We start from the raw sequence: 17,281 nt of genomic DNA, 5'->3' as shown, positions 1-17,281 counted from the left end.
GGGGTGGGGAAAAGAGAAGAGGTGGAGGGAGATGGGATCCTTGACTCCCAGGTTAGTGCTCCCTGTTCTTGCTTAGGACTTAAAGGAGTGGACTGTCAGGAACAACACAGCTTATGCAACGAGCTCAGCCTCCCCATGTGTTTATTAAGTTCCAGCCAGCTGATGAGCAACCTATTCATGGCACAGAAAGTGTCTACATATCTCTGTCACTCATTCTTGCCTGATTTATGCTCTATAGCATGGACGATTGCCCAGTTGTTTGTGAGCAAACCAATGACTTCCAATTGATGATAGCAATGGCAGGCTGAAGCCTCTTCTCTTTAGCAAACCTAACCCCCTTCGCTTTGGTTCCTCCTCCATGCCACGCCCCCCACCTCTCTCCTCAGGGATTCATCTAAAATACCATTTTGTTCAATGGCTCCTACCTTATCACTGTCCCATGTCTTTTTTTTTTTTTTAAAGCCATTCCTCATAGTCCCCTCAGTGAATAACTGTTTTCTATCTATAAACCACATTACAGTTGGCATAACACGATTTGCCATAGTTAATCCAATTCAATTCAACCAATAGTTATTGGATATCTATAACCAGCCAGATCAGAAAAAAATTTAGGGGCTATGGAAATCAAGGGAACATGAAATCAAAGTCATCAAAGTTAGAAGAGACTCAGATGCCATTTCACTACAGCGTCTTCCAACTGAATCTCCTCTATACGCCATTTTGACAGTGTCATTTAGCTTCAAGGTGAACACTTTTAGTAAGGCAAAGTTCACAGCTCCTACACCCACTCTGGCTCAGGCAGCTCTAAATGTTAAAAAGTTCTATTTCTCTACAGGCCTTACTTCTACTTTTGGCCTCCACCCAGAAGATGTCTGTCCTGTCCTCTCTGATAGCTCTTCAGAGATAGAATGACTATGGTCGTCCTCCTTTCTCTAACCTATGAAACCCCAATGTCTTCTCCTATTTCTTAAAAGTCTTACCCCTATGAGAAAACTCAATATGGACACCCATTGTTCTCCTTCTTTCTGGAATAGCAGGCCCTCTTCTCTGGGAACAAGTTCACTACCACCACCACCACCACCATAGCCCCTAAGTCCAACCATGTGGTTCCAGTGAGGCTGTCCTGTCTTACATACGCTTGCCTCTGGGGCCACAGTTGACTTGCCCAGTGGTAGCATGTCCCCCCAACTAGGCCAGTCATGGTCCTTTTGGAACTGGAACTAGAAAATGAGAGCAAATCACTCTCCAGCGATGGGAGTCACTAGATGTGACACTTGACACCTGTCTCCTACAGGGGAGGAGGGCCAGTCTACAGTATTCTGGAACTCTTGTAATAAATTCTCTATTTTGCATATTTCAAGTTGTATTTCTTTTGCTTATAGCCAAAGAGCCTTGACAAATGTGAATCTGCTTCAATATATTTCCTTTATCCCATGAGACCTCCTGAACCCAACTGAACCCAGTATTTGTGAAGGGAGGGGAAGCTACTCATTTAGAGATGAGACCAGCAGGCCTAATACCCACCCTGGTTTGACCCTGCACTCCTAATTTGTAGCTCCTAGTAGATATCCCCAGCACAACGCTGCCCTTTCCCAGATTAAGGCATAAAACCAGCAGGTGCCGAATGGGTTTGGTTACTCACTGGGTCATTGTACATCTGGATGATGAGCTGTTTCACTCCATGTAGGGTAGGGTGAGCCCACGGAGAGGGATCCAGCCAGTGACGGTTCAGGTCAAACCCCATTAGAGAGCACCTGGGTAATACCCAAAGTCAGAGTCAGTATGAACAGGACAAACCAAGCTTCTCACTTACCAAAATACAGTTAGGAGTAGGAACAATCATTATGTCACTTATCTAGCCTCTATTTTTTGCCAGAGACAGTTCTAAACATTTTACATGCATTAATTCATTCAATGCTTTCAACAACCCTATGAAGCCACTACTGTTATAATTCCCACTCTACATAAGAAGAAGCTGAGTCACAGAGAAGTTCAGATATTTCTGTCGACGAGTCTGACTTCAGTATCCACTCTCTGAGACCGCAGATATATGTAGATGTGTTACACAGAGGAGTAGAAAGAAATGTTCAGGCTGAAGTCACTGGTGTCCCTATTATTCCTCTCTGTCTCCTACCCATAGGTAACCCATTGTCTCTACCTTCAAAATGTATTAAGAATCAACACCTTTTTATCACCTCCATTGATATTACCTTGAGCTTGGACCAAGGTCCCAAGTATTGTAATAATCTCTTACCTGGTCTTATTTCCATCCTGACATCCTCCCAGCCCACCTCTCAACTTATCTTCCCCTTACACCCCCATTTTCCACACAACATCTAGGGTGATCCTCTAAAACATAAGTAAAATTATGTCCCTTTCCTCAAATGGTCCCTATTAGATGCAGAGTAAAGCCCCCCACAAGCTACCAGTCCCCATGTGGTCCTTCTCTGCCAACCTCTCTGACTTCAGCTCCTACCACCATCCCTCTTGCTTTCTCTGTGCCAGATGCTGGAGTCCTCACTGTTCTTTCACCACACCAGGTGCATCTTGTCTCAGGGCTTTTGTATAGGCTGTTCCTCTGTCCAAATACTCTCCCTCCAGATATCTTAATGACTCATTCTTACTTATTTCAAATCTGTGTTCAAATGTCACCAGCTCAGTGGAGGCTATCCTGACCACCTTCTCCATACTCTCCCTTGAGCACATTAAATAACCTCACTAGGACAAGTGCAATCATGGCTTCTGGTTCTCTTCTCTTCCCTCTTCCTCCTTTTCTCACTTCAGATCTACTCAAAGCCCTGCTTAGACTTGGGAAGAGATGTCACCTCCAGGTCTCTGTCCCCATGCCACCATCCACCAGGCCTTCACACACTCTAGGTACTCTCCAGCCCAGCCCAGGCTGAGGTACAAGTTCCTGAAACTCTGTGGTTGCTCACAATTCTAATTGCCACTTTCCTTCTCTCCAGGCCATCCTATTATAATCTCCAGACTGTCTCCCACACAAATCTGACTGGCTTGCTTTCCTAATCAAGATTCATCTATAGGTCTTCATCACCTACAGGATAAAAGTCTGCTCTTTGCAGATTTTTAACCAGATTCAAAACTGATGGGTATCATTCTCTTTGTCTTCTGAGCCTCAATTGTCCTCCTTTTTCTCCTCTATCCCTCTGATTCACTATTTTACACCCCCATCTTATCCTCCAAGCTCCTCTCTTTCCTTAAGCAATATAGTTTAACCCTCTCTCAATTTATTAAATTTCTATCCCCCATCTATCACCCTACTCAGAAAAATAAAGGATTGTACTGGGAATCTACCTCTCCTTCAAGATGGTTGGGGTAAGAAGGGGGGGTGGTAAATAAAAATTTCCCCTTGTCACTTAAAATAAGCATTGTCGGAACCCTGTAGGAGAATAGCTAATGTTTCATGAGGCATACGGGGAAAGGCATCATTGAGGAGAAGTCATTTGAGTTGAGCCTTGCTGGATGAATAGAATTTTTCCAGGTGTTGGGGGCGAAAGGAAATATAGAAGCAAAGAAAGGAACTGTGAATCCACCCAGGATACTGGGGGAATAGTGGACAGTTTGGTTTGGCTAAGTCATAGAGTATGTAGTGGGGAGGTGGTGACGGTAAGGCTATAAAGGGAGGTGGTGGTGAAATGTGAAGGGCTTTGAATTCCTGGCAAAGAGTTTTATTATTATTATTATTATTATTATTATTATTATTATTATTTTGTATTGCTGTGTTGAGATCAACCCGGTGCTGATGCTGGCTTTTTACTGCTTGCAGAGTAAGAACAGAGATAGCCCTACATCTAGGTTACAACAGCATCACCCAATGAAGCAAACACAATCAAGAGAACATTTGCTGACATTACTCTGGTCTCAAGAACTAAGTACTTTACCAAATACAAAATACGTAATTGAAGTTAATGTTATGAGGGTGGTGCTATTACTATTCCCATTTTGCAGATGTGGAAACTGAAACCCAGAGAGGTTACAAACAAAGTGCTTGAGAGAAAAGAGGTGATGTCAGGACTGGTTCACAAGCAGACTTCATTCCTGGCCTTTAAGAACATAGGCTAACAGGAGAAAGAAGATATGCTCCAGGCTTATGTCCACTTATAATTCAGGACAATATTGTGAGGATTAAATGAGATAAACACATGTATTGAACTTAATTTAGCATGGGTTCTGACATATAATAACAACTTTAAAATGTTATGTTGTTGTTTTGTTGAACATTTTATTATTGTTTTATTTTTATTTTTATTATTTTTTTAATGTTTATTTATTTTTGAGAGAGAGAGAGAGACAGACAGACAGACAGGGCATGACCGGGAGAGGGGCAGAAGGAGGGACGTACAGAATCCGAAACAGAACCACGAGATCATGACCAGAACCAAAGTCAGACGCTCAACTGACTGAGCCACCCAGGTGCCTCTGTTATTATTTTGTGCTACATCCTATAGGAGTGACATAGACTAATAAGTTTGCAGTGTACAGGGGCCTGGAATGGGCAGTAGACAGCAGTGGTCAGGGATACCCCATATCTTTTCTTCCAGTCTGGGAATCAGGCAGATCAGAGTGCATGTCCATGTTCCTAATGTAGTAGGCATTTGCCCATTTTCTTTGGGGGAATGCCCAGCGTCTAACCCTATGATTAGATGGGACAGGGTTGGGAAGAGTATGCTCCTCCAACATTACAGATGATGAGACTATGGTGGTGCCTTTTTTTCCTCCCACAGAAGACCAGATGAGCCACATGCTCTCTCTTTGTGATTTGCCAGCCAGGGCAGCAACAGGAAACCAGACTCGGGCAACAGCCACTTCCCCCAGGATTTAAACTTGGACTAGGTGATGCAGGCTGGAAGTCAGGTGTACAGCAGTGCCACCATGGTACAGAAGTAGATTACTTCTGCCAAGAGCCAATTTTCTGCCTTCCAAAGCCAGTCTATAATTGTTTGTTTTCCAAATGTGATCTTTCCTATAAATTCCCTTTTTGCTTAAGTGGCTGGAATTAGTCCTTGTTTCTTTAACGGAAAGCATCCTTAACCATATAACTCTGTAGCCTAATTTATAGAAAACTCCAGCAGACCCCTATATTGTTCACTTCCCAGTGGCTGGTCACCAAGAAGATGGAACCATGGGTCTGGGTGTTATGCTCCCAGAGTTCTTCCAGCTTCCACTGAGCATCTAAAAACTTGGAATGGAACATTGTTGTTAATAAGACTTAATCATAAACGACTGTTCCTTAGAGAAGGTTAGCTTACTTACCTCTCCTCTGCCTCCAGATAAGAATGCCCTAAGCAATGTTTTAGCCAAGTCACCAGCTTGCTCCATGATATTTCTATGACCTGGTACTCACCATCTCCCCAGGCAGCTTATCTCATTCTGGGACAGCTCTGCTAGAAAAGTCTTTTTTCTCTTTAGCTGAAATTTGTCTCCCAGTGACTTCCTCCACTAGTCTCAGCCTTGCCTCTGAGAGTCACACAGACCTGTAAGGCAGTGTTGTGAAGACCAGAAGATTTGGAAGTCACAGTTGGGTTTAAGCTTTGGTTGTACTCCTTACTAGCTATGTGATCTTTTTAACATTTCTTTTTTTGAAGCCTCTTTTGCTTCTGTTTTATCATATGTGTAACGAGGAAAACAACCTTGACTTCCTGAATTGTGAACATGAACTAATAATGGTCCAGCAGAATCCTCAGAACAGACTGAATATTAAATAAATTGTAGGCAGTGATGACAGTGGCAGTGGTGGGGACTGTGGTATTGTTGAAATTGTCTGAACCTAAATGTCACCTCCTCCAGGAAGGCTTGCTGACTTACTCTCTGCAAATGTCGGATAGGTAGTTTTCCTTTGTTCCCATGGCATCCATTGCTCCCCCTCCTACCTCCATCAGATTGGCTACAGCAAAAGATATAGTAATTAATTGAGTCTGTCTTCCCCACTGGATCATGAAGTCCTTAAGGGTAAGGATGATGTCTTATTTATGTTTGTATTCTTAGGCCTGAGAAGGAGTCTGGACTATCGTAGACATTGAAGAAGTAGTTGTTGAATGAGCATTTCATGCTTTCCCAAGAATTTTCCAATCTCCTATGATATAGTTCTTACAACCATCCAGGCACACAGCTGGATTCCATTTTTTAAGCGGGAGCACTGAAGTCCAGAGAAGGTAAGCTATTCATTCAAGGTCACCTAACTGGTATTCCACAAGGCCCAGACTAGAATCAGGGTGAATTAGCCCAAGTTGGTTTTCCCATTTGGCCATGCTGCTTCCAGGAAACCTCTTTCATTCAAAAGAGTGAGATTCAAAACTTAAGAGAAAGAGTTAGAGGCAAAGATCCTCAAAGGTCAACACCTTCATCCAGCCTGCCGATGAAAATAAAGTGTGGCTGGTGACTCAAGGCACCTCAATCCTCAAAGAATCCTAGAGCTCTGTAGAATTTAAAGCACTTGTGAAACTCTTCAGTGAGTAGGACCTGTGCTGGGTACTTTTTGAGCTGATTTTTAAAGAACACTTCTCATGGCAATAGTCTATAAGCAGGTGGGTATTTACTAAAGAAAACACTTTAGTGCAGATGCAGGAGCCCCACCTGGCTGGGGGCCAGGAGGACAGGTCTTGCCCTTTATGTCTATATCAACTTGAGAAAGTCACTTCCCCTCCCCTGGCTCCATGCTCTTCTTTGTAAAACAAGGAGGTTGTATTTCACTCAGGGAGGTCTCGTCCAGCTGTCTCATTATACGTTTTTTTGTTGTGGTTGTTTTTTTGTGTGTGTTTTTTACTTTTTAAGTTTTTATTTTAATTCCAATTAGTTAAAATATAGTATTACATTACTTTCAGAGATACAATATAGTGATCCAACAACTCCATACATCATCCTATGCTCATCACAATAAGTGCACTCCTTAATCCCCATCACCTATTTAATCCTTCCCCCCACCCCCGTCCCCTCTAGTAACCACCCATTTACTCTGTATAGTTAAGAGTCTGTTTCTTGGTTTCTCTCTCTCTCTCTCTCTCTCTCTCTCTCTCTTCTTTTGCTCATTGTTCTGTTTCTTAAGTTTTACATATAAGTGAAATCATATGGTATTTGTCTTGCTCTGATTAACTTATTTTGCTTAGCATTATAATGTCTAGCTCCATCCATGTCATTGCAAATGGCAAGGTTTCATTCTTTTTTATGGATTAATAATATTCCATTGTGTATGTATACACATCTTCTTATCCATCCATCAATCGATGGACACGTGGGCTGTTTCTATATCTTGGCTATTGCAAATAATGCTGCTATAAATCTTATTATATGATTTTAAAGCATCAATGATTGGGGTTTATCTCCAAAGTTAGGGACTTGAAGGAAACACACATTACTGATAAAGTTAAAATACAAGGAAAACAAAATATTCTAGGAAAAGGATTGATACAGTTTTTAAAAGAAACACCAAATAGTCAAGGATTGTCAATATCTTAACATTAATTGCATACATTTTTCAACATTCGAGATTTACATGGGACCCTATCTTTGCCTCTAGGAATTCTTAACTTGCTCTGAACTTTGAAGAAGGGATGGGAATTTGCCAAAAGTCAAGTCCTGAGAGAGCATTCCAGGCAGAGGGTGTGACATGTGCAGTCAGCGAAGTGAGAATGGTTGGAAATTATACATATTTCTAACAGGCAACTAATGTATTATGCTTCTGTCCTTAACTAGGCTATAAGCACCAGGAGGGCAGGGCTGATGCAGCTCTTTCTCTTCAGTGGTTTCAGGACCCAAACCATCTGCCTAAAGACAGAGGAATGAACAAGGTGACCTCCAGATGTCGAGCTCTTACAGTATGATTGCCAATTTAGAGTCACTGAGTGTGAAATCCTGGGTCTCTGTCTTCTTGGTGCTCTTCTATTCTGTTATTTATTTTTAACACAAAATTTCTGCATGAGCTCCAAGTCAGGACCCATGCCCTGACATAAATGGGGCTCTTTATGGTGCCAATGAGAGACAATATTTGACATTGGGATCATTCTAGAAAATCCAGGGATGCCTGGGTGGCTCAGTCAGCTAGGTGTCCTATTTTGGCTCAGGTCATGATCTCATGGTTCATGGATTCGAGCCCCACATAGGGCTCTGTGCTGACAGCTCTTAGCCTGGAGCCTGCTTCGGATTCTGTGTTTCCCTCTCTTTCTACCCCTCCCCTGCTCATGCTCTGTTTCTCTCTCTCTCAAAAATAAACAAAAATTTAAAAAATAAAAAAAAAAGAAAATCCAAATTTGTGGAAGTCAAATTTATATGTAACCATATAATGTATGCTTTTATTCTCAAGTTGGAGATACTCTTGACTATTTTTTTTTTTACTCTTTATTATCTTTTGTTTCTTCTTCCAAACTGTGAGCCCAGTGAGGGCAGGGACTATGTTTGTGTCATCTTGCCCATCTCCACTCCAACTTATCTACTACAGACCCAGGTGCAGAGAAGTTTCATTATATCTATTGAATGAATGAGTGAATGAATGAATGTATGAATGAATACCCCGAAGATGTGCAAACAAAGTTTAGGTATTAAAGACATATTTTGAAAAGCATTTAAGTATCTGTTACAAGCTAGATGCTTTCACAATAACCAATTAAGGTAGGTATTATTAATCCTCATTTTATAAGTGAGCAAATAAAATCCAAGAGAGATTTGACCTTTAGGAGATCATTTGACAACTACTACGATATAGATCTGGGATTTGAGCCAAGATCTTACGGATGCAAGGATGGTCTACAGTGACTTTTTGAGGTCCCCCCAGCCATGGGTAAGACTGTGTGATCTATGAAAGAGACCCCAAGCTACTCCTATCTGGTCTTCCTTTATTGGTCTCTTTCTCCTCTGCCCATAGTTCCACAGAATATTATTCAAATGGCAAATAAATAGCTCCATCTTGTTAAGGGCATCATGCCCATCCTAGCAGTCATAACGGCAGCTAGAATGAGAGCAATGATTTTAATTCCCCTCCTTATGATTTCCTTTTCATCTCTAAAGGATAGAGAATAAGACAGCTTGGTGGCTCCAGATCAATCTCATCTGAGCACTGTGGGGCTATATGCTCCTGGAAGGGTGGCACTGACAGGCAGAGTGTACGAGCCACACATGCAATTGTCTCTCAAATGCAGCAGTTTTCCAGCATTACCAATGAGCTGGATTGGATTAAGTATATTTGCACCAAAAGCAAAATAAATATTGCTTTATTTAATGTCACTAAAAGGTTGGGATTCAATTGCCCTTGGCCTGAGGCACCTTCCAGGTGTATTGATTGGCCAGTGTCGGAATGCCAGGCAATCTGTCATCAACAGCTCCTGCAAAATGCTTAGCAGGTGGAGTGGGCTCTACTATGGTGGAGATGGAGGACAGTGGGCAGCGTCCTTTGTCCCAAACACAAAGGATAATTCTAATATATCCCACTCCCTATCACCACCACTAGGATATTTAAAGGATTTCCCTCACATTCCCTCTTAGACTATCACAACAAGGATGTGGCCTGGGCTATAAAGGTAAAGCAGAGGATGGATAAGAAAATACGTTCTGAGTTAGAAGGACTTGGGTTTGTGTCCCAGATCTACCACTGAGTAGTTTTGTGACCTTGGACAAATTCATCTGTTTTGCTCAAAGACCTGAAAGCACCAGGAGGGCAAGAAGTGAATCTATTTCATTTGCCATTGAGTATTTCATACTAGCACAGTGCCAGATACACAGCCAAACCTCCATTAAACTGTATGAATAGAGGTTCAGAAAGTGTAAGTAATTTGTCGTAGTCCAGAAAGGATAAGTGATACAGGCAAGACTTGAACCCAGTCCGCCAGCTCTAAAGCCTATATTCTTAGCTATCACTCTATGCTCGATTTTTTAAATGTGTATTTATTTTGAGAGAGAGAAAGAGAGAGAGAGAGAGACAGAGAGAGAGAGAGAGAGAGAGAGCGTGCACACGCACCTGCAAGAGGGGGAGGGGCAGAGAGAGAGGGAGAGAGAAAATCCCAAGCAGCCTGAGTAGTCAGCACTGAGCCCAGTGCAGGGCTCCATCTCAGGAACTGTGAGATCATGACCGGAGCCGAAATCAAGAGTTGGATGCTTAACCGACTGAGCCACCCAGGCGCCCCTCTCCCTATTCTCTTACCAGTCCTGGGAGTCAAGTCAGCACCCGAGTGAGGGGACTCATGTGAGGTGAGGGGTGGATGCAACATCCTTAATTTTTAAATGGGGAAACTGAATCTCAAGTGGAAGTTGACATGAAAAGTACCTTTATGCAAGTTGACAAAAGGTACCCCCTCCAAGTTAGCAAACAGGTGCCCCTTCCGAATGGGTGAAGTATGCTTGCTCTGGCCAGACATGTGGTTGGGAGCAGTCACAGTTGGCCTTGGCCCTTCACCAGGAGTCTTCGGGCAGTGCACAAATTGTGTGTGCATGTGAGGTGGTTCAGAACATTCCCAAGGTTCATAGCAGAGCTAGAATGAGGTAGGACTTCCTACCTCCAAGGGTCAGCAAGATCTTTACCCTGTAATGGTGGCCTTTCTGGCAAGGTGGTGGGATTGGGAAAGGGAGTACTCAAACCACACCTGGAAAAGGGATCATCTTTAACCTTAAAATTCCTGTGCCCTTTCTCCCAGAACTTATTATTAGTCGATAAGGAGAAGCTTTGTTGGAGTGCCCTCTCCCTTCTCATGGAGAACATGTGCTCTGGGGATTCAGCCTCCTCCCTCCAGTCTCCTGCTTGGCAGCAATACCAGGCTTGGGGCAGGGGCGTTCCACATTGTGACTTAAAACAATTCTGGGGCTCCTGGGTGGCTCAGTTGGTTAAGCGTTGGACTCTTGGTTTTGCTCAGGTCATGATCTCATGGTTCGTGAGTCTGAGCCCCACATTGGGTTCTGCGCTGACAGCACAGAGCCTGCTTTGGATCCTCTCTCTCCCTCTCTCTGCCCCTCCCCTGTTCCTGTGTGCGCGCTCTGTCTCTCTCTCTCAAAATAAATAAACTTAAAAAAATTATTAAAGAAAAAACAATTCTGAGAGCCAGTCACCAATTGGAAGGACCCAAGATTTCATAAAACCCTATCATCACATTTCAAAGACAGGGAAACAGAGGCATAGGTCACATAGCTGTAAAAAGTAGAGCTGGAAGTTCATTCCAGAACCAATAGATTATTTTTCCCTCCATAAGAACACTGACAGGAGTCAAAAGAATCATTTAACAAGACCCAAGGGGGAACATTTTATAAAGGAGTGCACTGGCTCTTGGGGCTAGGAATCATCTCTTTGAGTTTTTTAAGTGAGAAAGGGCAAAGGAAACGCAAAAGAGAAGAAAAGTCCTTTAGGCCTTCACAAGCTCTGGGAGCAGGTGAGACCCCTGCCCACCTGGTCTGAGCCTGAAAAGTGGCTTAGTTTGCATGCAGACTCTGGAGCCACATTGCCTGGATAAGATCCTGGCTTCGGCCACATATTAGCTGTGTGGCCTCTCTGTGGCTCAGCCCTCATCTACAAAATGTTGATCTTGCTACCTCAGAGGGCCGTTTTGAGGATTAAACGAGATCAGCCGTGGAAAATGTTGGCGACAACTGCCTGGTTTGAGATGAGTGCCACACATATGTTAACTGGTCTTATAGTTTGGTCTTGGTATGACTGCCAGGGCCCTCCACAAATGGGTCCTCACTTATTCCTCCAGCTTCTTCAACCATGTCCCTAATCTGTATACCCCACAAGGCTTACACATTTTATATCCTATGAACTAACTGCAAGAAGGTGCCCCTTCCTGTGGGCTGATGCAATTCCTCCAAGTCACAGGCTGATCAGGCCTAGGCTGCATGCCAGCCTCCACCTGCCTTCTTAGCTGGTGCCTTTGTGTGGTGTGTGAACCTACACTGTGGTCTGCAGCTGTGACCATGTGCACCAGCCACATCAGACCACTTGGCATTCTCCAAGACTTTCTGCTCACTCAGGGCTCAGGCAGTAAGGTGGAAGCTAGGCACTGGGGCTTCAAGGCAGCTCCCTGGTTTTGACTCCTGGATCTCCTATATCTCAGGACCTTGGGCTAGTTGTTCAACCACTTTATGTGCTTCTGCTTCCTTGTCTGTAATATGAGGATAATACAAGACCCTACCTCACAGGTTGAGGGGGTTGTTGGGAGGAACCTCCCATCGCTTTCAGCCCCAACAGGGACTCTTGGTCTCCAGCAATAAGGAGAATGGCTTCCTTTCCATCCCTTGTTTCCACTCCCCCAAGGGAGGCAATGAGACTTATCTGATTGGTCCCCTTGAGAAAAGGGGCACAGCCTGTTGGCCCTGACTCTCCAGGCCTGGCTTGCTGGGATCAGTGACCCTTCTGGGAGGGACCTCCTCTCTGCCACATGGTATGCCTTCTGAGAGGCATCTCACCTTCTGCTTGGCTTGGGGCTGGTGGCGAAGTTGAACTTTGGGGTGAAGTAAAAGGAGGCCAATTTTAGCCACATAGGTAAACCATGCCTTCCAAATCCCGATTTTACCAATAATAAACTTGTATTTTGACGCCTATCTTTATGATCCCTCAATCACCTTCTAAATTGGTAGAAGTAGGGAGAGAGCAGGAGCAGGAGTATGATGAGTTCCATCTTCAGTGGAAATAATACATAAAAACAGAACAGGGCCTGGTAGCTTGTATCAGTTCAATTAATGCTTGTATTGTTATCAACACTGCTATTACCTAACATGATTATTCCTCTGTTTTAGAACATGTTGACAATCTCCCCCCTGGCGAACTCCCCCTCATCCTTTGAGGCTCACCTCACCAACACCTCCTCCTTGAGGGCAAGCACAGGGCAAAGCCCACCCCAGTCCCCCAGTGCCTAGTATCAAGTGTGTGCTATGTCAACCTCTGAGGGAAAGAAGGTGGGGAGGGGGAGGAACAGACAGAAAGAAGAAGGGGAAGAAATGATTGAGTGGAAAGGCTTCTTAAGCAGAGTTGCCAGGAAAGGCACAGGTGTGAGCAAGAGCAGGCCAGTTCAGGGCCCTGCAAACGGCCCAGGAAGGTGAGGGGAGCGGATGGAGGATGTTAGCACAAGAGCAAGGTGGACAGTGGGAGATGAACCTGAGAAAGATGTTCCTGGACACTGCATGCCTTGAATACCAGGCTACGGGGTTTAGCTTCCTTCTAATGGCGAACAAGGAGCCACAGGAGGATTTTACATACACAACTAACACTATTCAAGTGGTTTAAGAACTAAGACTAGAAATGACAAAGTTGTTGATTCTACTGTTTTGCTCCTCCAGAAACCCCAGCCACTCATTCTGGGTTACTGTCTCCTCAGAGGCCTGCCTTTGCCATAGAATCAATTATTACAATCAACTTGCTATCAACTCTAACTTTGAAATGCTGTTCAGCTGCTTGCAGGGACAGAGATGGGGGGCTGCCTCCACAGACATCTAGCCATCTGGCCTTTTCTGTGGAACCTGGCTGGGAAGCTCATTTGAATAATTGGTTTTGGCGGTGTGCACTTGTGGGTTAGACACCTGATTACACTGCCAGCCCCAATGTCCTTTCAACCTCCTTAGAAACATCGCTCAGGTTACATAAAGCAGGAGAGAGTTTCTGGGAGGTGAGGCTCTGTCTGGCCCCTGTTGTCACTTGCACTTCATCTTGACTAACGATGGAACTCACTCACTGTGTGACCTTGAGCAAGTTACTTAGCCTCTCTGTGGCTTGGTCACTTCTTTGTTCAAAGAGAGAGAGTGACTCCTACCCTGTCTATGTCACAGGCTTCTTGTAAGGCTCTAAGAAAAGGTGGGGGAGTTGTGACCTAGAAGAAATGCAAGTGGAAAGATGTAGGTTAAGGAGAGCTCAATGTCAGGAAGCAATGTGCATATGGGCTATATCAGGAGAAGTACGTCCCCAGAATTAGGCTTGTGATGGTCCCTTCCTACTCCTCCTCCACTAGCTAGCTCTATGAACTTACGGGACTTTCCTAATCTATCTATGCCTCAGTTTCCTCATCTGTAAGGTGAGAATAATGACAGAGTCGTTCTGAGAATTAAATGAAACACTACATGCAAAATGTCTAGAACAGTGGCAGGCCCAGGAGGTTCAACAGAGGTGAGGTGTTCATCATCACCATCACCATTATTATCATTGTCATCATCATAACTGTTCAGTTCTGGACACTAGGCCTCAAAGACAGACAACAACAAACATCTGGAGCTTGTTGAGAGGACAGCAGGAATTATGGGGAGAGGAGTGGATTTCAGATTACATATGAAAAGTCCCATGGCTTTGGGGGATGTCCAGCCTGGAGAACAGGAGTTGGCAGTGGTTGGAGTGGACAGTGGGGAGACGTGCAGACACACAGTCTTCAGACAGCTGAAGGGCTACCACGTAGAAGATGGACTAAAACAGAATAATCCTTCAGGGGTGAAGCGGAAGGGATGGGCTGGGGGGTTTAGCATGAATCCAAACCTCTAACAGTCCAAGCTGGCAGCTTGGTGATGTTTTGGAAGCCAGAGAACCACACCCAAGCCTGGAGGTGGATGAGAAGAGGGGGACCCGGCTGTCATTCAGGGACACTGCTGAGGAAGAGCATTGGACTAGAGGTCTCAGCTCCCATCCCACTCCAAGGCTTATGGTTCTGTGACAGAGCCACCAAATGGGGAGAGTGTGGCTGGGATGGGGAGGGAGGCACAGTGAGAAGGGGCTGGCAGCACCTCTCGGTGAGGTGGTCCTTGTAATGGGCCTCTGGTTTCCATTTCTAGCTTGATGAAAAGTGCACAGTTTTTATGCTGTCAAAGAACAAATAGAATATCCCCATGCACTTTACATTTTACACAGCTAATTCTGTGTTCTATCCTATTTTGGAAAGTTTAAAATGTTTCCTCCTTTGGATGCTGAGGTGGGCGAGGTCAGCAAGTTATTATGTCTGTGCATGTGTGTATGTGTATGTTTGTATGCTGGGAATACCTTGTCTGGTATCACCCTCTGCCGTGCTTAATGACACTTTGCTGTGCAAATCTCTTTTACTGTCTGTGTCTGGTGAATTCCTATATAGGCTTCAAAAACCCTCCCTCGCCACTGGCAGTCAGAGGGAAGCACTGCCTGAGTTCAGGACACGATGTAGCAGGAGGTGACCTCCATAGTAGGCTAGGGTGGGACTGCCTGGATTCATAAACCTGCTCGGACCCTTCCTGCTGAGGCACCTGGGGCATGTTCCTGGCTGCCTCTGTGCCTCAACTTCCTTCTGTATTTAAAACGGGGCAGGGGCGCCTGGGTGGCTCAGTCGGTAAGCGTCCAACTTCAGCTCAGGTCATGATCTCGCGGTGCGTGAGTTCGAGCCCCACGTCGGGCTCTGTGCTGACAGCTCAGGGCCTGAAGCCTGCTTCAGATTCTGTGTCTCCCTCTCTCTATGCCCCTACCCCACTCACACTCTATCTCTCTCTCAAAAATAAATAAACATTAAAAAAAAATTTTTTTAAATGGGGCAAAAGAAACAGACTCATAAATACAGAGAACAAATTGGTGGCTGCCAGGGGTAGAAGATGGGCAAAATAGGTGAAGGGGATTGAGGGGAACCACATTCCAGTTATAAAATAAGTAAGTCCTGGAGATAAAAGTACAGTATAGGGAATAAAATCAACAATTTATAATAACGTCTGGAGACAGATGTTAACGTCGGCTTATTGTAGCGAGCACTGAGTAACGTATACAATTGTCAAATCACCATGTTTACGCCTGAAAATGATATTAATATTGTGTATCAACCGCACTTAATATGAATCCTTAAAAATGTTATTTTGAAATTACATTTTTATTGGAATTGTGTAAAAATCTTTCTCCTTTAGTTTTTGACCACTTTGAAAAAATTCCCTTGTGCATTAACTTTAGATGTCCTTTAGTTTTCTTTTTTGGTTTTCTAATAAGTTATTCAAGATTTTCTTATGGATTTCAGTGGTTCCTCATATAGTGATTGAATATTTCCCTACTGTGTTCTTTAGTTCTAGTATGTTATGTTTCGTTACATAAAAATTTTTCATATGAAAAAGATGGGCTCTATCACTACCTCTGTCACAGGGCTGTTGCAAGGGTTAAATGAGATGATATGGCTAATGTACAGTGAGTAGGCACTTAGACATTACCTCTGTTATCTAGGCCTCCGTGGCATCACACACACACCCCTCTAATACAAACACAGGGCTTCTTATTGGCAAAGGCTGCCTCTGATTCCCATCTGCTTCCCTAAGGCCCAGCACAGGGCCTGACACTCAGCAGGCCCTCAATAAACTTTAGTTAAATTGGATTTATTGCACTGGAGCATCCTTTGTTATGTGAGATCACCAGGGCCAGGAGACATACTGTGGTGCGGGTCCACAGATGGGAGAAGCATCCATTTCCACCGCGGGGTCTGCAGTGGTGCCATGCTATGAAGCTGAATCATTTCGGCACCACCCAGAGGGGTTTGTTGCTCTCCCCCACCTCCACGTTCCCAAGAAGCACTGAGGTTTTCTGAAGATGAGAAATTTCATAGCATCCTGCTATCTTTTGGGTAACTGCGTATTTTATGATGACTAATAGGCAATTACTATGGTAATATTGCAATTCAGCATGTGTGAGGTTTGGGAAATGAGAAATTATGGGTAACTACTTTGGACTCATTTCTATGGTAACAAAAAGTAATTGTCATTAAATACCGGTTATACTGAGGCTGTACCTGGTAATTATAGATTTTTATGCCCAGAAACATAAATAAAACCAATAAATTTATTCAAAGGTCTATGACTGTTTACTTATACGTGGCTCTATGGAATACACAATGACAAGCACCTAATTAAGAAATGCAAACCCAACACAGAGTTCCATATTGTCATATGGAGATGGAGAGTTCTGTTTTTCAAATGCAAGGCAACTCATGCATTACATATGCTCTGAAGAAATCAACGGCAGTGGGGCACAGGAGGGGGTGGGGCCTTCTTCTCTGCAAAGGGAGTGATGGGGAGAAGGAGGTGGCAGAGACTGTGTACAAATGTTGCAAGGGGCGTGGGCAGCCACATCTAACACAGGACATCAAGAATTGCCAACCCAGTGACTTGACTCGACTGGTGACCGACACAGCCCATCACCCCCTACCCCAATGGCCTTCCAATTGGGAGCTGCCTTGCAGCTTCTTGGCTTTATAATACCTGAAGTTACAAGATCCGTCTCTCAAGACCTCTAGGCCCCAGATCTCCCAGAACCCTTCAAAGATGCTCACATGGCATCAGTAGTAGAACCATTCTTATTTTTTTTTTAACTGTGGTAACGTAC

The 17,281-nt window shown here is 44.1% G+C and overlaps 1 protein-coding gene across 1 annotated transcript in view; it reads right to left on the bottom strand.

The window, feature by feature from the left end:
• Positions 1–17,281, bottom strand: part of AGBL4 (AGBL carboxypeptidase 4) — a 1,304,809-nt gene that overhangs the window by 90,879 nt on the left and 1,196,649 nt on the right. Inside the window, exon 9 of the mRNA XM_047082354.1 lies at positions 1,643–1,754. Within this exon, the coding sequence (XP_046938310.1) occupies positions 1,643–1,754 (112 nt within the window). The remainder of the gene's footprint in view (positions 1–1,642; positions 1,755–17,281) is intronic.

This window comes from Lynx rufus, unplaced genomic scaffold (genome assembly GCF_022079265.1).
Source record: "Lynx rufus isolate CCGP_SWC_20201006 ecotype Redwood Valley unplaced genomic scaffold, mLynRuf1.p SCAF_2, whole genome shotgun sequence".
In the NCBI taxonomy this organism is placed as follows: Eukaryota; Metazoa; Chordata; class Mammalia; order Carnivora; family Felidae; genus Lynx; species Lynx rufus.
This window is presented reverse-complemented; position numbering and strand designations above follow the sequence as displayed.